General features: G+C 37.9%; 1 protein-coding gene across 9 annotated transcripts in view; it reads right to left on the bottom strand.

The window, feature by feature from the left end:
• The window catches only part of PRPF18 (pre-mRNA processing factor 18), a 49,707-nt gene that overhangs the window by 25,471 nt on the left and 2,044 nt on the right, over positions 1–22,192 (bottom strand). For 6 of the 9 annotated variants that reach the window (XM_044915003.1, XM_044915001.1, XM_044915000.1 and 3 more), the window contains 3 exons: positions 5,721–5,798; positions 2,923–3,027; positions 508–621 (listed from right to left, as the gene is read on the bottom strand). In XM_044915003.1, coding sequence (XP_044770938.1) covers positions 508–621; positions 2,923–3,027; positions 5,721–5,798 — 297 coding nt within the window. Of the gene's footprint in view, positions 1–507; positions 622–2,922; positions 3,028–5,580; positions 5,608–5,720; positions 5,799–6,463; positions 6,473–22,192 lie in introns of those variants that run through there. The other 3 variants (XM_044915002.1, XM_044914999.1, XM_044915004.1) reach the window with 2 other exon arrangements.

Consider the following 22,192-nt stretch of genomic DNA (forward strand, 5'->3'; position numbering starts at 1 on the left):
GTTGAAAACAAATGGTGGGATAATTCAGATAACTATCATCAGCAATGAAAAGGAACAAACTACTGATTTCTGCAGAAACAATAATTTTAAAAATATGCTCAGCATAAGAAGCCAGACATACTCTTATGACTCCATCTGTATGAAATGCAGAACAAGCAAAATTAATCTACAGTGATAGAATTTTAAAAGGTGTTTGTGCAGGCACTGAGTAGAAGGAACAGGACTGGCTAAGAAGGGGCATTGGGCATGTTTTTGTGTGATGAAAACATTCTGTATCTTCCTAAGGGTGGTGGTTACATGCTCGGAGTGGATTTGTCAAAATGCACTGAACTGTAGGCTTACGACAGGTGTTTTTTAAAAAAATTAAAGAAAACTTACATTCAGTAGCAGTAATCTGGCAACTTTATTTTTCCATCTTTGCCTGTAATAACGCAATTACTCAAACTCCATACTATTCTTGTTTATGTGGTACAGTAATCTTTCTCAAGTTTTGTTTTGACTTCTTACCTTGTTAACTTCTGGTGTGAGGATCTCTATTTTTCTTAAACGTTGAAAAGCATCATAATCAGTTTCTCCAAACAGTCTGATTGGTTCTCCTCTTTCTCTCAATCTTCTGATAACCTGTAAGAAGTAATAACAATAAAAGTAATTCCAATGTTTTGAGTAACAGTAATTCCTCCTTTAGGTGACCAAATACTTATTCTGAAATGTAGATAGAAAAAGTCAGTTGTGTTTGTTTTTTCTTTAATTTTCCGTGAATGGATATAGTAAGTTACTGTCACACCTTTAAAAACCCTACCATGTTTAAGGTCCTTTGGCTGACCGTTTCAGCAAAGGCTCCATCTGTATCACAGAATACCTAAGAAAAACATTAAGATGGAAGGGAGTGATAACTTTTATATACTTTTTTTTTTTTTATATATAGAAGGAAAATAAGTCCGGAGTCAGTTGATAACTCATGGACCATAGCCTGGCATCAGCATTCCAAGACTACATTAAAACCAAACACTTATCTCCCAGAAGAGAAGTGAGTAATGATCAGGGCAGGGCACAGGTCAGGCTTTTGAGGGGCTGATAATACTGTGTCTTGACTTGGGTGATAGTTAATGGGTGTTTGTTTTATAATCCTTCATTATATTGCACATGCATGTTTAGTATGTTATTTGTATACATGTTCCATTTCATAACAAGAAAAAAATAACTGAGAAAAATAAAGGTTGATCCAAAATATTCTTTAAGTATCAAGAACTTTATCTGGAAATGTAAACACTAGCACAGAAACTACTGGTCAAGCTCCACTGAGTTAACCAAAGCTTGGTATTCAAAAGCAGCTTAAGAGGCCATCCGGTGCTATCACCCATCAATGCAGAAATGACCTCAAACACACCTCTACCAGGTCCGTGACTGACAAATGATAGGGACCACATCTCTTCATCCCAGTTTTGGACAGATAGGTTTTACTTCTCACAATAAACTAAAACCTCCCTCCCTCAAAATTCTACCCACTTATCTTAGTTCTACTTTATGAAACCACAGAGAATACGAAATTCTTTTTCAAAATTACAGCTATCAATGGATTTTTTTTTTTTTTGTCTCCAATATTCTTCTCTTTGGGCTAGGTATTCCAAATTCCTTCATCCAATTTTCCCATGACAGCATTTAGAGTCAGCTGTCCTTTCCTCCCTTTCCTTCTGTTCCATTTTTGTTTGGTACCCCTCTGTACAGTTTGCATTCTTCACGTCACATGAGTTATCTTGAAATTTTTGTTGTTTTTGGCTTTTTCATAAAAGTAATATTGATACTGACCAGAGTATAGACGAGCACTGTAGTTAAAGAGTACAAACTGGGACAACAGGTCTACAGAGCCCCATGGTGATACGTACCCCAAGTCATAGAAATGCACAGTCTTTAGTCAATAGACTCCAGAAACCATGCTTCCAGCAAATTTTCCAAAGGGAACAATCATACGTTAGCATCATGCAATGACATCTGTATAAAGACGTTCATCTTAGTTTGATTTATAACCAGGAAATGCTGAAGCAATCTAAATGACCATTATTAAAATAATAGGTTTCTAAATTATGGGAAATTATATAGTCATAAAAAATTATACAGATCTGTATTTTGACCTAGAAAGATGTATTAAGTTACAAAATGTATGTTTAAAATAATTTAGACAAATAATTTATGTATAATTAATATATATATTTTTAGAACAATGTGTTTAATTTTTAAAGTTTAGAAAAACATTCTTTTAAAAGTTTAAGAGTATCGGGCGCCTGGGTGGCTCAGTCGGTTAAGCGACTGCCTTCGGCTCAGGTCATGATCCCAGGGTCCTGGGATCGAGTCCCGCATAGGGCTCCCTGTTCTGCGGGGAGCCTGCTTCTCCTCCCTCTCCCACTCCCCCTGCTTGTGTTCCCTCTCTCGCTGTGTCTCTCTCTGTCAAATAAATAAATAAAATCTTTAAAAAAAAAAGTTTAAGAGTATCGAGAAAAGCAGAGATTGGGGCATCTGGGTGGCTCAGTTAAGCATCTGCCTTTGGCTCAGGTCATGATCTCAGGGTCCTGAGATCGAGCCCCCAAGCCCCTCAGCCCCCATGTTGAGCCCCCATGGCTGGCTCCCTGCTCAGCGGGGAATCTGCTTCTCCCCTCTCCCTTTACCTCTGTCCCTACCCCTGTGCTCATGCATGTGTGATCTCTCTCTCAAATAAATAAAATCTTAAAAAAAAAAAACAAAAACAAAAACAGAGATTAATTTAGAACCTCAAGAAGAAAAACCGGCCAGCTGCACATTAGTTTAGTTCAGTCAGACATGTTATATAGGCAATAATGACACAGAGCTTACTGGAAAGAACTGGAGATAAATGCAAATGCTCTGAAGATTTTTTTTTTTTTTCCCATCAAACACCCTACATAAACTTACCTCTTGCCTAGAAAGAGTCATGGGTAACTTTTCCTCTGCCAGTTCAAGTTCTAGCACTGGATTTGAAGAAGTTAATGGTTTCTGGTCCTCCTCTTTCGGCTGTATCTGTATTAATAGCCAAAAGAAATAAAATACAGTTTTTTAAAATATAATACAGCTAATATTTACCATTCTATGCATTAACTGGTCATGGAAATAAAACATGTTTTAAATATTGAAGGTTTTCTAAATGTTCTACCGAGGAAAAAGCTCCTAATAAATGTACATGCTTTTGAAAACTCCTCAAACTCCTCCGTTTTAGAGACACAAGTAGCAAACATGCACACAGGAGACAGCATTCTTGCTACTGAAAAGTGACAGAAATATAATGGTTTCCAAAATCAAAACCTTTTAAAAGGGCTGAAATTTAGACTCCTTTCTCCCTAAAGAATTTTACTTTTTTCTTAAAAACAATCAACTTGCTTCTCTTCCTTGAGAAAATCATCCTACAGAGTTATCTGATCCTTGCTCTGGGTTTTAAGTGAAGACTCAAAAAAAAGAACTGCTTTCTAAGAAACCTGTGAAGCCTCAAGCTCCTGCTTTTTCCTACCCTCCTTTCTGAAAGGTAGGATTCCAAGTGCACCGAAATCACTGCTGGACAGGTACCAACACTGCCAAAGCTACAGAGAATCTGCCCCCGAACGGAGCGAGGAACCCTCGGGAAAGAAGAGCACTGCAGCATCAACAACAGCTATAGCACCTCTGCCCTAATCCCACAGAGTGGACATTCTTGTGCATAGGGACCTGCAGGGGGAAAAAATCTCTTCCTGTGTTTTGCGTCTGCTGCCCAGCGCACAGTTTAGGAAAATTAAGTTCAGCAATTTATAAGCCCCATGGTGTGTGTGGTCTGTAAAAACATACTGAAACATGGTTTCCCATCTGATCATGAGACTAATCTAAAATGCCAAAAGAAGATCAAAAAAACCATAAGAGGTCAACATTAAGGAAAAAACATTCAATTAAGAAAGGCTCTATGGTTAAAATTATATCATTTCTGATTCTGTAGTTAATGGCTAAAGATTGTTAATCGGTGCTGACAGAAAATTGAGGTAAAAAACTAAACTTCCATATTTTCACACACCAAATCGGCACCAAGCCTCATAAATGGTAACTAGTTTTCATAAAGGAATACAAGTAATACATGCTGTATTTTCATTACTACCAAGAAGGAAATATTAAACATGTTTTAGAGAGAAAGCCCTATGCTTTCTTTTTAAGCATAAAAACAGGTATTTCTCCCAAAATCTCAGGATGAAAAGCATTTTTAATTATAGGATGCCAGTTCATTGCTTGTAGGAAAAAAAAAAAAAAAACTGAAGACATATTGTCAGCAGGACTCAATGTTACAATCAGTATCTTTATTTTGCTTCAGTGCTTGTCTCTAAACAAGAAAGTACGAACATATCACTGAAGCAAACTAAACAATGCAAAACTGCCCCTGTTTTAAATTATTTCCCTACCTTACCAAAAAGTTGAAAAGGTTCAAATTTAGGGATCTGGGAAAGCAACAAGTGAGCACACTAAACCCACAGTCACTGATTCTCTCTCCAGATCAACTGTCCATTAGACAACGATGGGCAAGCAAAAGATGAGAATTCTTCTGAGTATTCGATGGCTATTTACATAAATTGTGTTTTAACTTCCTAAACTGGAAGCGAATGAAACCAATATATTTATGGAAAATATCAAAATACAAATGCAAACTTTCGTATTTTAGAAATCTATCAGAAACGTAAAACTACATTTTTAACACTTGCCCTCTGCCAACACTACAAAACCAAACCAAATTTGCATTCCTCATGCTTCCTTCTAGAAATGCTATGCCAGATAAATTAATTTCTAGAACTTTCCCCATCACATGCACAAGAATATATTATACACATTTCACAAGCAAAAAGTTGATGTCAAATTTATGATCTGGCAAAAATATTTCAACAGAACCTCTAAATTTTGTTTAAAAAATTATCAAACCAAATACTGTCTTCTTTTAAAGTAATTTAAACAGAATTTCACCTCATAACATTTAACCCCTCCCAATAAAAACCCCAAAATATTATTCAACTAGGATAATAGCTGAACAGGATAATAATAGGGTAACCTTAAGGATACTGTTAGTCATGCTTCAAAAATATACAGTCTTTCAGACAACTCATTTGTTTCTAACAAATATTTCTACATATTTTCTATACAATAGACAAGCAGTGTTTGAAATGTGGTACCTTATTACACAAAAGCATATAAATGTATGGCATTCTATCTCAGGCAGAGGTACTCAGCGCCAAAAGGAATTATTAACAATGCAAACATAAAAACAATGGCTTAAGATATTCAAGTGAAAGTGGGGAAAATACCACTGGTAATACCACTGTGATTGAATAAAATGTTTTGAAACCCTTTAAAATAGACTTTTATTGGGAGAGGTGGGGAAAGGAGTGGTGGTGGAGATGAAGATGAGGCAGTATCAGATCCAGGAATTAAAAGAAAAAAAAAAATTCAAGCTTTGATCTCAAGCCACTTCATGCTGTCCACAAAAAGCCAAACCATTCCAAGCCAAAAGTCATGCATGTATTCTCCTGAATTCAAGATTAAAAAAGAAGAAGAAAAGAAAAAAGCTCATACCTCTCCAGATGGCTTCTCATTTATAGGCTAATGTATAATATTAATAAAGTGAACAGAGATCAATAATTTTGTCACTTTAACAACAGCTGTAAAAATTTAAACTCAGAAACATACAATAACATAAAAGCAGGCAGTCATACCTTGTAGCCACATCTTTCAAAATATGCTTCCTCTTCTTTTTTTGCAAGTTCACTACGCTTGAAATACTTTTTATTTTCCTATTGAAGAAAGAAGTACATTAATAGGTCCCTGGGTAAAATCTCATGTTCCATAGTCAACCTAAAAACACTCTTCAGTTTTTCAAGAGCATGGTCAAGTTTGATTCTATAGAGATTATACTGATTTCTTGAACATGGCACCTGTCCTCTACCCTGCTCTAAATATGAAGTATTTTTCTTACAGCATCAGTTTAACAGGCATATCCAACAGCAAAGAGAAGAAACCAACAATATTTTCCAAATGTTCACATTGTTTTGATTTGATTTCCCAATGTTTGCTTTCAATGATAATTTCTACAAATGAATTCATTACGAACCACATAAAATAGGATGCTTTATTTTCTCCCAACAGAAACAACTGAACAAAACTTAGGGTTAACTTTTGTATCTGACATCTTAACTCCCATTACCCAGAGAGCTGCAAGGGTGCGTCCAAATTCTTCTTGTCACTTGGAATCTTTTTTATCAATTAATTTTATTTGTATTAATCAAGTCTTAAAATTGTATTAATTCTTTTTTTTTTTTTAAAGATTTTATTTATTTATTTGAGAGAGAGAATGAGATAGAGAGAGCATGAGAGGGGGGAGGGTCCGAGGGAGAAGCAGACTCCCTGCAGAGCAGGGAGCCCGATGCGGGACTGGATCCCGGGACTCCAGGATCATGACCTGAGCCGAAGGCAGTCGCTTAACCAACTGAGCCACCCAGGCGCCCAAAATTGTATTAATTCTTAATCTCGACATGAAATGGTCTGAAAGTATTAACAAAATCGTTTAAAGCTATTTGTTTTATAAGATTCAGTGTTATGAGACAAGCTCTAAATCTGTAGGAGAAAACAATATTAATTCTCTACTACGTACATTATTCTCATTGTTAAACCTGCAGTTCCTAATTTGGACGTTGTTACCGTCCACTGCTATTCCTCTTGGATATTATTCCACTAATGATTTAGCTCAAATAAAGCTACTGCCCTACTTTATTAGTAGTAACTATAATAGTACCTAAGTAATACCTCCACACATGTATTTAGCACCTCACAGTTCCCAAGCTCATTCACTCTGGCAATAATCATGGATGCTAAGTTCATGACAAGAAGGGTTGACAGTGAACACTGGACAGCTCAGGCTGCCACACTTGAAGGCACCGGTCAAGCCTGGCATCAGGAAAACATTGTGTGTCCCCTATGTGATACACATAGCATCTACAAAGTATTCTTGCCCAAAAACCGCATGTCAATCTAATCACACATTCAAGTCTCATTTTAAATTCAATTTAGTTAACATATAGTGTATTATTAGTTTCAGGGGTAGAATTCAGTGATTTCTGAGTTCCAAATAACACCTAGTGCTCATTAGATCAAGTGTCCCCACTCACCTCCCCTCCAGCAACCCTCAGGTTTGTTCTCTATAAGCTGAGAGTCTCTTATGGTTTGCCTCCCTCTCTGTTTTTATTTTTCTTTCCCTTGCCCTATGTTCATCTGTTTTGCTTCTTAAATTCCACATGAGTGAAATCGTACAGTATTTGTCTTTCACTGACTGACTTATTTCGCTTAGCATAATACCCTCTAGTTCCATCCATGTCACCGCAAATGGCAAGATTTCATTCTTTTTGATGGCTGAGTAATATTTCTGTGTGTGTGTGTGTGTGTGTGTGTGTGTGTACACATATACACACAACCACATTTTCTTTATCCATTCATCTGTTGATGGTAGGTCTCATCTCTAGTTGATTAGAAATCTAGGGAATAGGGAAATAAGCTAAACACCATCACTGGGAAGCAAACACTGGGACATTTACCAAACTAGCAAGTTTCTCCAACAAGTTAAAGGCATAAAAAAGGGGGGGGGGGGCGGTGTGAATGAAAATGTTCTTGATTAAAAGAAACCAAGAGTCAGAGTTAAACAAATGCAATGAGTGGACTGAGTGGCTCGGATTTGAACCAACCAACTGTAAAAACATGTATGTATAGATTTTAATTCAATTGAGGACATTAGAACATGAGAGGAGTATTTAATGATATAAAGGACCTAACTGCAATTTTGTTGGGTAGGATCACATCTCGTTTATTAAAGAACATGTTCTTATTTTCTAGAGTTACAAGTGCTAAGACAAGGATAGATAGAGGTTCATTATGTAATTCTCTTTTTGTATATGTTTAAATTTCTCATGATAAAGTTTTGTTTTAGTCTATTAACTCAATGAACATTCACTAATTCATCTACCACACACTGAGCACAGCTTTATAGATGTAAAGTTGAAGGTACTGTCTGGAATAAGGAACTGATGGCATCATCCCAACAGCAATACTACCTGAGAAAGCAATAGTATTAATCCCAGTTTAGACATGAGAGACCTGAAAGGGCAGGGGACATTTTCACAACTTACTGAGCCTCATGAGTAATACGCACAACTAGAACTCTGGTCCTTAAATCCTCTGAACTGATCCAGTATTGCAAGCTACAGTTCTTCACTCCTAAAATCTTATCCCAGCATCAACTGTTTCTTTTGACTACAGAGCATGTAGCTGTTGTATTTTTTTTTTTAAAGCTTTTTTTATTTATTCGAGAGACAGAGAGAGTGAGACAGAGAGAAGCACAAGTGGGAGGAGGGGAAGAGAGAGAGGGAGAAGCAGACTCCCTCCGAGTCGGAGCCCAGATCCTGACCTGAGCTGAAGGCAGACGCTTAACCGACTGAGTCACCCAGGAGCCCGTAGCTGTCATATTTCATATAAATAAGCTGATAAGCACATACTGGTATCCTCTCAGAAAGAGCGGATAGGTAGGAAAAAAATAAAGGACTCTCCAGGCCAAAGTCCGTGGTGCAGGCTGTGGTAGCATCTGTTACTAGCACGCCCCGATTTCATGGAATACACCTAAGAAAATCTTAGCCCAGAACACTGATTCTCAAAATTTGGCTCATGGACCTCTGGGAGGTTCCTAAGACCTTTTCAGAGGTTCTGCAAGGTCAGACGTATTATCATAATAATACTGAGAGGTTATGCACCCCCCTTTCCCTGCAATCACACCTGCACTGATGGTACAAAAGCAGTGGTGAGGAAAATCATTGGAACCTCAGCACAAATAAAGGTAAGTATTGATCTTTAGGTCTCAGAGTTCATTGTATTCTTCGTCTTTTAGTATTGGTATGATGAAATCAAACATATAAAGCAGTTTTGCTACATAATAAAGTAGGACAGTTGTCTCCTGTTTGGCAGACGTTTTCTCAAAACTGAACAAAGCAAGCCTGTTACTAAAAGGACAATGATACTATCTGTTGCCTATGATAAAATTCCATCTTTCAAGCAAAAATCAGATGGTGGCAAACTTGCAGCCATCACTATGAACTTGATGGCTGCCCAATACCTAAAAACTTTTCTGATGAATCAGTGGTGATATTAATGAATGCCATTTTTTAATATCATCTAATGAAACATATCACCATGTAGAAGATCTATGTAACTCAGCAAACTACGACAGTACAAAGGAAACAATTCCAAAATTATGCATAGCAAAAGATTTATGAGCAGAATAGATCAGAACAGATCTGGAGCATAACAGATCAATAGATTGTAATATACAAAAAGTTCACTGATGGGGCACCTGGCTGGTTCAGCCAGTGGAGAATGTGACTCTTGATCAAGGGGTTTTAAGTTCGAGCCCCACATTGGGTATAGAGATTACTTAAAAATAAAATCTTTAAAAAAAAAAAAAGTTAATTGATAACGGTCAGAATCCATACTCTCATCTTTAAAAAATTTATCATTGTGTAGTTTTAATATAGTATCAAAGAAGAATATCCACAATTATCTGAAAAGGCTATTAAAATACTACCCTTTCCAACTACCTAGCTGTGTGAAGATGAGGTTTCCTCATATACTTGAACAAAAACAATGTATCGCAACAGGTTAAATGGAGAAACAGGAGAATCCAACTGTCTTCTAACATGAAAGGAATTAAAAAGATTTGCAAAATTGTAAACCGTCATTCTTCTTGCTAATTTCTTTTGTCTTGGAAAATACAGTTTTCATAAAAGCATTATGTTAACACACACAGGTTTAATATAGTATGAAATAGAAGTCAACATGGGGGCGCCTGGGTGGCTCAGTTGGTTAAACGACTGCCTTCGGCTCAGGTCATGATCCTGGAGTCCCTGGATCAAGTCCCGCGTCGGGCTCCCTGCTCGGCAGGGAGTCTGCTTCTCCCTCTGACCCTCCCCCCTCTCATTCTCTCTCTCTCAAATGAATGGGTAAAATCTTTAAAAAAAAAAAAAAAAAAAAAAAAAAAAATGGAATATAAGTATTTTTAAATTTCCGTTTTAATTTTTTAATTCTTTATTATTCTTCTTGAGAGACAGAGTGCACGCATGCACTAGTAAGGGGAGTGGGGGAGGGCAGAGAGAGAAAAAGAAATCTCAAGCAGGCTCCACGTCCAGCACAGAGCCTGACACAGGGCTCGATCTCAATACCCTGAGATCCTGACCTGAGCCAAAATCAAGAGTCAGATGCTTAACTGACTGAGCCACCCAGGCGCCCCTAAATTTCCCAGTTTTAATTTCTAATCGAGTAATTATCAATAAATACATCCTTTATAAAACAAAAGCTCTCTGGAGCCATCAATTAAACATGTAAAGGGTTCTGAAATCAAGAAGTGAGAACCAAGGTCCTAGTAGAATGCCCTCATTGGCCCTCCCTATGCCTCTACCCAGTGTGCCAAGCAATACTGAAACCACTTGGGCCTCAATGCTGCCCACTGATCCTGGTGTATTTATCCAGTTTGCTCTCCTATTCTCTACAATGACCAGTACACATTCTCCACTCTCTTAGACCTCTTATCCCTTCATTTCCCCCTAATTCTCAGCAAATGACTAAGCCACTCTGTTACAGAGAAAAGGAAAGCCATTGAAAGAGAAGTCCTCCCAGTACCAATCTTTACTGGCTCTGCATTCTTCATTTCAGAATGGAAAAGGAAACCCTCCTCCTGCCTAAGGCCAATCCCTTCCAGGGGCATTCCAGATCTCAAGATCTCCCTGCTGGGCAAGGAGCCAGATGCAAGGCTCGATCCTAGGACCCTGAGATCATGACCTGAGCCGAGGCAGATGTTTAACCAACTGAGCTACCCAGCTGCCCCTGAATGAATTAACAATAAAATTAATTTGCTTTTCATTTTGGAATTATAATAAGGTAAAAATATTTTGCTTTATACTAAGTGACCATTTATTTTATGACAACAAAGGATGTCTAAAACAAAAGGTTACCCACCATGTTTCAAATGTCACTCTCTATATACCTTCTATTTAGAAAAAAAGAGCAGTTTGAAAGAGCAACTAAAGGTTCTCTAACTGTAAAACGTTATTTTACAAAGTACACTGAAAATACACTTTGAAATATAAAGTGCTGGGGACACATTTATGATAGAATTAAAATTGTAGAGTATTAAAAGTTAAATATCAGCGAAACAGCACCTTTAAAGGTAACTAAAGCAGGTTAGATAACTTGCCCAAAGTTACAGAGCTATCTAGGGATGCAGCCACAATTAGATTTTATGACTTGTTTATTCATTTTACAAATTTACTTTCCTTTAGAACTATATTCAAAATATTCAAACTCAAAGTTTGTTGAATTAACTACAGAATGCATAATAAAGACCTACAAACACAAAAGTCTAAAAGTGGCTGGTATACATTTTAAGATAGCATATGAACGGATGGTTTAAATTTCTTTGGTTTCTCTCCTAAAGCACCTAACATTTCTATTGGCCCTGTCACCCTGACAGATTTTAAAAAACAATGTGAAATGGGTATATATAAAAGTGCTTCTCCTTTTTAAGACAGAACCTAATTCCTACATGCTGCTTCACAAATGTTATTCTTGGACTCTATCCAAGTTGTACTTTCTAGATTATAAAACTGAGATTCATAAGTCCGAAGTACAGAAACCTATCTACCGTATCACCTGAAATGTCTGCCTACACTAATAAAGGAAAATCAAAATTTAAAACATTCAACCATGACTGTCAACATTTCATTCATTTAAAAATCAGCCTTCCTCAATCATGTTAAGGTTTTTAGTGTTTATATATATTAGATACAAACATCATCAAGAGCTCTACAAAAACACACTGGAAAACCAACAAATATACAGCCTGAATATGCAAAGCAAGCCACTATAGGGATGCCTGGGTGGCTCAGTCGGTTAAGCAGCCAACTCTTTTTTTTTTTTTTTTTTTTTAAGATTTTATTTATTTGACAGAGACACAGCGAGAGAGGGAACACAAGCAGGGGAAGGGGAAGAGGGAGAAGCAGGCTTCCCACGGAGCAGGGAGCCCAATGCTCCCTGGGATCATGACCTGAGCCGAAGGCAGACGCTTAACGACTGGGCCACCCAGACGCCCCAAGCATCCAACTCTTGATTTTGGTTCAGGCCAAGATCTCAGGGTCCTGTGATCAAGCCCCACATGGCGCTTCGGGCTGAGCCTGCTTAAGATTCTCTCCATCTGCCCCTCCTCTGCTCCGACGCTCTCTTGCATGCATTCTCTCTTAAAAAAAAAAAAAAAAAGACACTATACATGAGTTCACCAACCATGTAGCAGGGTCAACATCTTGCTGAAATATGAAAATAAGCCTTAAAATCCCTAAAGTAATACACCAAATGGGAGGACACACAAACACAATCTGAAGAGACACAATGCTACATCAATGGACAGGTCATCAAGATAAAGAAATGATGCCTTAAAACCAGCTGGACGTAACACATACATACGAACATCCCATCCAAAAGCAGAATAGACATTCTTCTCAAGTGCACATGGAACATTCTCCAGGACAGATCATGTATTAGGCCACAAAGAAAGTCTTAATAAAATTTAAGAAGAATGAAATCACATCAACCATCTTTTCAAACCACAATGGTATGAAACCAGACATCAATTACAGGGAGCAAACTGGAAATTTCACGTATATGTGGAGAGTAAACAACACGTTACTGAACAACCGAAGAGTCAATGAAATCGAAGAAGAAATCGAAAAATACCTTCAAACAAGTGAAAATGGAAGTACTACTTACTAAAATTTATGGGATGCAGCAAAAGCAGTTCTAAGGGGGAAGCTTACCTCAGGAAGCAAGAAAAATCTCAAACCACCTAAACTTCACACCTCAAGGAACTAGGAAAAGAACAAATGAATACCAAAGTTTGTAGAGGGAAGGAATTAACAAATATCAGAGGAAAAATAAACGAAATTGAGACTAAAAAGATAAGAGATCAATGAAATTAAGAGTTGGTTTTTTTGAGAAGATAAACATCAACAAACCTTCAGCTACATTTATCAAGTAAAAAGAGACAGTCCACAAATAAAATCATAAATGAAAGATGTTACAACTGATACCACAGAAATACAAAAGATCTTAAGAAACTACTATGAACAATCATATGCCAACAAATTGGACAACCTAGAAGAAATGGATAAATTCCTAGAAACCTACAACCTTCCAAGACTGAATCATCAAGAAATACAAAATCTGAACAGACTGATTACTAGTAAGGAGATTGAATCAGTAATCAAAGACCTCCCAAAAAACAGAAGTTCAGGGCCAGATGGATTTACTGGTTAATTCTCCTAAACATTCAAAGAATTGATACTAAATCCTTCACAAATGCTTCCAAAAGAGAGGAGGGAATACTTCCAAACTCATCTTATTAGGCCAACATTACCCCAATTCCAAAACCACACAAGGATTCCACAAGGAAAGAAAATTACTGGCCAATATTCCTGATGAATATAGACGTAAAAATCCTCAACAAAATATTAACAAACCAAATTCAACAATATATTTGGAGAACCATACACCATAACCAAGTGGGATTTATTCTAGAGATGCAAGGATCATTCAATGCCGGCAAATCAATGTGATATACCACATTAACAAAATGGAGGGGAAAAAAATCTTATCTCAATAGATGCAGAAAAAGCATTTGACAAAATTCAACATCCATTTATGATAAAAACTCTCAAAAAAGCAGTAGAGAGGAAACATACTAACATAATAAAGGCCAAGCAGGACAAGCCCACAGATAACATCATACTCAGTAACAATGAAAAGTTGAAAGCTTTTCCTCTAAGATCAGGAACAAGACAAGGGTATCAATTCTCACCAGTTTTATTCAACACAGTATTGGAAGTCCTAGACACAGCAAATACTCAAGAAAAATCCAAAATGAAAAGGTAAAACTGTCACTATTTGCAGAAGACTTATTATGTATAGAAAGCCCTAAAGACTCCACCAAAAAACTGTAAGAATAAATGAATTCAGTGAAACTGCAGGATACAAAAATCAACATACAAATCTGTTGTTTCTATGCATTAATAAAGTATCAAAGAAATTAAGAAAACAATTCCATTTACAATTGCATAAAAATGAATAAACTACCTAAAACTAAATTTAACCAAGGAAGTAAAAGACCTATACACTGAAAACTCTAAGACAGTGATGAAAGAAACTGAAGACACAAATAAATGGAAAGATATTCTGTGCTTGTGGAATGGAAGAATTAGTACAGGCTTATGTTGTTTTACTGCACTTCACAGATATTAAGTCTTTTATAAATTGAAGATTTATAGCAACCCTGACTTGAGCAAGTCTATCAGCATTTTTCCAACAGCATTTGTGTACTCTGTGCCCTATTTTGTTAATTCTAGCAATATTTCAAACTTTTTCACTTTTATTATTCTTTATTTTTTGCTATGGTATCTGATCAGTGATTACAACTCACTGGAAGCACAGATGACGGTTAGCATATTTTAGCAATATTTTAGCCATATTTGTAAATTAAGTTATATTTTTATAGACATGAGATTACTACACACTTAATAAAGTGTAAACGTAACTTTGATATGCACTGGGAAACCAAAACACTCATCTGACTCGCTTTATTGCAATATCTATTTCACTGCAGTGGTCTGGAACCAAAACCGCAGTATCTCCAAGGTATGCCTATACTGTGAAAACGTCCACACTACTCAAAGCAATCTATAAATTCAACCCCAACCCTATCAAAATTACAACAGCATTTATTACAAAAATAGAACAAACAATCTAAAGTTTTATATGGAACCACGAAAGATCTCAACAGACAAAGTAATTTTGAGAAAGAAGAACAAAGCTGGAGGCATCACACTCCCTCATCTCAAACTATAATACAAAGCTAAAGTAATCCAAACAGTAAGGTAATGGCATAAAGGGCGCCTGGGTGGCTCAGTTGGTTAAGCGACTGCCTTCGGCTCAGGTCATGATCCTGGAGTCCCGGGATCGAGTCCCGCATCGGGCTCCCTGCTCTGCAGGGAGTCTGCTCCTCCCTCTGACCCTCCCCCCTCTCATGTGCTCTCTGTCTCTCTCATTCTCTCTGTCTCAAATAAATAAATAAAATCTTTAAAAAAAAAAAGGTAATGGCATAAAAACAGACAGGTGAAATGCAACAGAACAGAAAGCCCAGAGGAGTGACTGGGTGGCTCAGTCAAACATCCAACTCTTGATTTTGGCTCAGGTCATGATCTCAGGGTCTGTAGAGCAAGCCCCGAGTCAGGCTCTGCGCTCAGGAGTGAATCTGCTTGAGTTTCTCTCCCTCTCCCTCTGCTTGTACTCTAAATAAATAAATAAATCTTTAAAAAAAATATAGCCTAGAAATAAACCTATGTACATATAATCCATTACTTTACAACAAGGGGGCCAAGAATATACAAGGAAAAGGTAGTCTGTTCAAAAAATGGGGCTGGATTGCCACATGCAAAAGAATTGAACTATCCTACTATCTTAAACCATACATAAAAATTAACTCAAAATTGATTAAAGATTTGAATGTAAGACCTGAAACCATGAAACTCCTAGAAGAAAACATAGGCAGTAAGCTCTGTGACATCTGTCTTAACAAGGAGTTTTTAGGTCTGACTCCAAAAGCAAAGCCAACAAAAGAAAAAGTAAGTGAAACTACATCAAACTAGAAAGTTTCTGCTAAGCAAACAAAACCATCAACAAAATGAAAAGGCAACCTACTCAATAAAAGATATTTGTAAATCACACACCTGATAAAGGGTTAATATCCAAAATATATAAAGAACTCGTAAAACTAGGGCGCCTGGATGGCTCAGTTGGTTAAGCGACTGCCTTCGGCTCAGGTCATGATCTTGGAGTCCCGGGATCGAGTCCCACATCGGGCTTCCTGCTCGGCAGGGAGTCTGCTTCTCCCTCTGACCCTCCTCCCTCTCATGCTGTTTCTCATTCTCTCTCTCTCAAATAAATAAATAAAATCTTTAAAAAAAAAAAAAAAAAAAGAACTCGTAAAACTAAATAGCATAAAAATAATCCAATTTAAAAATAAGCAGAGGGTCTGAATAGACATTTTTCCAAAGAAGATGTAGAGATGGCCAACAGACACATGAAAAAATGCTAATCAACATCACTAATCAGGAAAACACAAAGCAAAACCAGGAGCTATCACCTCATACCTGTCAGAATGCTATTATCAAGAATTCTTAATCTCAGGAAACAAACTGAGGGTTGCTGGAGTGGTGGGGGGAGGGAGGGATGGGGTGGCTGGGTGATAGACATTGGGGAGGGTATGTGCTATGGTGAGCGCTGTGAAGTGTGCAAGACTGTTGAATCACAGATCTGTACCTCTGAAACAAATTAATACATATGTAAAAAAAAAAAAAAATAGAAGATAGTAGGAAGGGAAAAATGAAGGGGGGGAAATCGGAGGGGGAGATGAACCATGAGAGACTATGGACTCTGAGAAACAAACTGAGGGTTCTAGAGGGGAGGGGGCTAGGGGGATGGGTTAGCCTGGTGATGGGTATTAAAGAGGGCACGTATTGAATGGAGCACTGGGTGTTATACGCAAACAATGAATCATGGAACACTACATAAAAAAAATAAATAGAAAAAAAAAGACAAGAAATAACAAGCATTAGCGAAGATGTGGAGAAAAGGGAAGACTTGTGCACTCTTGGTGGGAATGTAAATTGGTGGAGCCTCTATGGAAAATGATGTGCAGGTTCCTCAAAGACTTAAAAACAGAAGCACCATATTGTTCAGCAACTGCACCTCTGGGTATTTATCCAAAGAAAATAAAAACACTAATTTGAAAAGATGTCTGCACTCTCATGTTCATTGCAGCATTATTTTCAATAGCCAAGATATGGAAACTTGTCCATCAATGAATGAATGGATTAAAAAAGGTCTCTTTCTCTCTCTCTCTCACACACACACACACACAGAATGGAGTATTATTCAGCCATAAAAAAATGAAATCTTACCATTTACAACAACATGGACAGACCTTGAGGGCATTACTCTAAGTGAAGTAAACTAGGAGAGAAAGACAATGTATGATCCCACTTACACGAGGAATTTTAACAACAACAAACCAAGTTCACAGATACACAGAACAGGTTAGTGGTTGCCAGAGGCAGGAGTTGGGAGTGGGGAATGGGTGATGATCAAAAGGTACAAACTTTCAGGTATAAAATAATTACTGATGGAGATACACTGTATAGGATGGCGACTATTGTTATACATTCGAAATTGAAAAATGAAAATCCTGAGGAGAGTAAAACTTGAAAGTCCTCACCGAAGGGAAAAAAAAGACACAATGCTTTTCAAAATGAAAGAACTATTAAGTGCCAATGAATCCTGCTGGCTGTATTTTATCACTGATATCACCAAAGGAGAAAACTACATGAAAATTTACTTTGCACAAATGAAATCTATTCTGTAACTACATATGCTATAAAACATATACAATTATATAAAATTGTATGCAAGAAATAACACCCCATCTTACACAAACTCTTTTAGAAAATAAAGTTAAACATAACCACTATATGACCCAACCATCTCACTCCTTGGCATTTAGTCAAGGGAAATGAAAGCATAAATCCATATAAAAACCTGTACACGAATGTTCATAGCAGCTCTATCGTAACAGCCAAAAACTGCAAACAACCCAAATGCCTTTCAACGGTTTAATTAACAAATTGGGATTTCCCCATACAATGGTGGAATATTGTTCAGTAACAAAAATAATGCAGTACTGATATATACAAGCACATGAATCAATCTCAAGATTATCAGGCTGAATGAAAGGAGGCAGACAAGACAGAAAACATACCGAACAATTTCTCAAATAACTCAAGAAAATGCAAACTAATTCAAAGTAAGAGAAAGCAGATCAGTGGTTGCCTGTGGACAGGGTGGGTGTAGGGGGGCAGGGAGGGGCATGAAGGTGGGATTACAAAAGGGCAAAAGGAAACTTTGGGGTAAGATGGACATGTTCATGCTCTTACTGTGGTGAAAGTTTCACAGGTATATACCTAGGTCAAAATGCACCCGACTGCACATTTTAAAAATGTGTAGTTTACTGTATGTCAATCATACCTCAGTAAAGTTGCTTAAAAATAAAATATCACAGCAAGAGAATAAAAAAGGAGGAGAAAGGGGAAGAGGAGGACAAAAAAAAAAAGAAAAGAAAAAAAATTAGTAGTAGTAGTGGTGGTAGTATTGACCTTGCCTGACCTTGAGACTCACCATAATGCTACAGGAATCAAAAGACAGTGTGGCATTGGCATAAAGATCAACAAACAGTTTACAAGAATAGAAGTGAGCACCCAAAATGCAGCCACACTTACACAATTATTTGATTTTTCAAGACACCAAAACCATCCAAAGGGATAATTATTTTCAGTAAATGGTGCTGGAACCACTGGATATCCACATGGAATGCAATAAACCACACCACTACCTCACATCATACAAAAAAACTGATGCAAAATTGTTTAGAATTCTGTTTATTAAATAAAAACAAAAAGCTTTTATTTTTTTTTATTTTTTTTTTTTTAAAGATTTTTTATTTATTTATTTGAGACAGAGAGAATGAGAGACAGAGAGCATGAGAGGGAGGAGGGTCAGAGGGAGAAGCAGACCCCCCGCCGAGCAGGGAGCCCGATGCGGGACTCGATCCCGGGACTCCAGGATCATGACCTGAGCCGAAGGCAGTCGCCCAACCAACTGAGCCACCCAGGCGCCCACAAAAAGCTTTTAGAGTACAAAAGAATACCTTAGTCTCTTGAATTACCACTTAGGAATGGAGGCACTGGATCGTATATAGTACGGATATGTTTAATTTTTAAGAACTGCCAACTTTTTTCCAGCTAGCTGTACTCTCATATTCCCAGACAGGACACACAGAACAATAACCATTACCAACTGATAAATTAGCTTGATCAAAATTCAAAGTTTTTGCTCTTCAAAAAACATGATTGAGAAAATGAATAGAGGGACGCCTGGGTGGCTCAGTCAGTTAAGCGTCAGACTCTTGATTTTGGCTCAGGTCATGATCTCAGGTGGTGATCAAGCCCCGTGTCGAGCTCACCACTTAGCGGAGTCTGCTTCTCTCCCTCTCCGAGGGAGGGAGGGAGGGAGGGAGGGAGGGAGGGAGGGAAGGGAGGGAGGGAGGGAAGGAAGGAAGGAACGAACGAACGAACAAGAGAAAGAACGAGAGAGAAAGAGAGAAAAGAAAGAAAGAAAATGAATAGAAGACCCATAGTCTGGGAGAAAATATTCACAAAACATATCTGACGAATCTGACAGAACCTGGAATCCATGATATATGAAGAATTCCTTCAACACAATAAGGAAAAAACCAACCCAATTAAAAAATAATGCAAGCAATTTTAACACTTTACAAAAGAGCTACAAATGGTCAAAAAAAAAAAAAACCACATGGAAAGCACTATCATCATCATGCAGATGCAAATTAAAACCACAATGCAGTATCACTAGAATCCTCCAAATGGCTGAAATTAAGAAGACTGACAACACAAACTGCTTGCGCGACTGGAGGACCTCTGAACCCTCCTTGTTGGTAGATGTGTAACATGGTCCAAACACACTGGAAAAATGTCTGGTGGCTTTTTATGAAAACATATATGTACTCTATGACCTAGCAATTCCACTCCCCGGCATTTTCCTCAGAGAAATGCAAACATCAGACTTATAAAGCAAGTTCCACAGCAGCTTTCATCTTCAGAGCCAAATCCTGGCAACAGCCCAAGAGCCCAACATCAGAAGACTGGATTCACAAACCAGCTCTATTTATACAATGGAATACTACTCAGCAAAAAAAAGGAACAACTGATCTATCCAACATGAATAAAACTCAAACCATTATGATGAAACGCAGTGGAACACAGAAGAGAGCACAGTCTGATGATTACACTCCTGTGAAGTTCTAGAGCAGGCAAAACCAACCAGTGGTGCAAAGAAATCTGAACAGTGGTGGCTCCTGGGGGTGGTAGGCAAAGGGAATGACTGGAAGATGGAATGAGGTAATATTCTCTATTTTGATACAGATGGGATTACACAGGCATATGCATTTGTCAAAATTCACTGATCTGTGTATTTCTTAATATATAAATTTGTGTATACACATAAAAAGAGGTATAAATAAACACTGAATGCTCATTAATGATATGCACACCAAATAGTTTAGGGGTAAAGTGTACCAATGTCTGTAACTTAACTTGAAATATATTAAAATCATTAAATTGTTTTCATTACCCCATCTGCAGCTGAGTAACACCTGTCTGTATGGTTCCCAAAGAGCTCCCTCATCTTTGGTCAGTTCAAGTGGTGTCCCAGCTTTTTATTGTTAAGCTGTGAGAGTTGAAATACTTAACCTTGTGCGTGCCCCTTCATCAAACTGTGGAGAAGCTACTAAAATAGCCTATCACCGATCCTAAAAAGTTCTGACTGCTATAACTACTCTGAAGTAGTTTCTGGACAGGTACATGATAAAGCAAATAGAGCAAAATGTTAATGCAGGTTTAACTACAGAATCTAGGTTGTGGCATGTGAGTTTCTAACTGTACAATTTTTTAAATTTTTTAAGATTTTATTTATTTGAGAGAGAAAGAGAGAAAGAGAAGTCACAAGCGGTGGGGAGGGGCAAAGGGAGAGGGAGAAGCAGATTTTCTGCTGAGCAGGGAGCCTGACCCACAGCTCGATCCCAAGACCCCGAGGTCATGACCTGAGTCTAAGGCAGATGCTTAACTGACTGAGCCATCCAGGCACCCCTCTAACTGTACAATTTTGAGTTTTCTGCACAACTGAAAATTTTTACAGTAAAATGAAGGAAAAATCTACTCTGCAGATGTCAAAATACGCTATCAACAGGACAGCAAAGTCCCTACCACACTGTTTTTTGGCTACACTAGGAAAAAGAAAAAAACAAAAAAAAGGACCTTTCAAAGGCTACTCACTGACCATGAAGTAAGGAGCTGAAGAAAATTATAGAAGACTATTGGGGCACCTGGGTGGCTCAGTCGTTAAGCATCTGCCTTCAGCTCAGGTCATGATCCCAGGGTCCTGGAATCGAGCCCCACATTGGGATCCCTGCTCGGCGGGAAACCTGCTTCTCCCTCTCCCACTCCCCCTGCTTGTGTTCCCTCTCTCGCTGTGTCTCTCGCTGTCAAATACATAAATAAAATCTAAAAAAAAAGAAAATTATAGAAGACTATTATAAAGAAAAGGATGAGTAAGAAAGGCAAGTTCAAATAACTGAAAAAATGACAAAAGGTTCAAAAGAGCCAGAACAACTCTGGTGCTAGGGTGTAATGGGCACAGATTTTCACCAGCACAGAAATTACTAACTCTTGACTTTTTAAGTCCAAGATCCTTTTAGTACTATCATAAAGGAGGAAAGGTGGAGGGGCACATGTAGAAAGAAGACTGGTCAAGAGTGTCAAATGCTGGGCGCCTGGGTGGCTCAGATGGTTAAGCGTCTGCCTTCGGCTCAGGTCATGATCCCAGGGTCCTGAGATCGAGTTCCGCATCGGGCTCCCTGCTCCTTGGGAGCCTGCTTCTCCCTCTGCCTCTCTCTCTCTCTCTCTCATGAATAAATAAATAAAACCTTTAAAAAAAAAAAGTGTCAAATGCTGCTGAGGTCAGCTAGAAAACATGGAGGTCACTGCTGTCCCTGATTAGAACGGATGCAGTACCGTTGTGGGGCAGGAACCTTTGTGCATCATGTTAAGGAGCGTGTAGGAATTAAAACTTATTTTAAGAAGCCTAGTTATAAAAAACAAAAACACCCTGTTAAAGGTGGAAGAGACATCAGTATGTTCCAGGGCTGGTGGGGGTAGGCCAGTAAACTGAAGGCACAGGAAGAAATGAGATACATGACATTCAGGTTCCTGGTGGTGCTAGGATGAGCTGGGATCCAGCGTGCAGGTGGAAGGTCTGAGCCAAGCTTTAACTGACACCTCATCCTGTTTTAACGGGAGAAAAGGCAAGGAATATCTTGCATGTTGGCTTCTCTATTTTCTGTGAAACTGAATGCATACTCCTTAAA

This window comes from Neomonachus schauinslandi, chromosome 5, assembly GCF_002201575.2.
Source record: "Neomonachus schauinslandi chromosome 5, ASM220157v2, whole genome shotgun sequence".
In the NCBI taxonomy this organism is placed as follows: domain Eukaryota; kingdom Metazoa; phylum Chordata; class Mammalia; order Carnivora; family Phocidae; genus Neomonachus; species Neomonachus schauinslandi.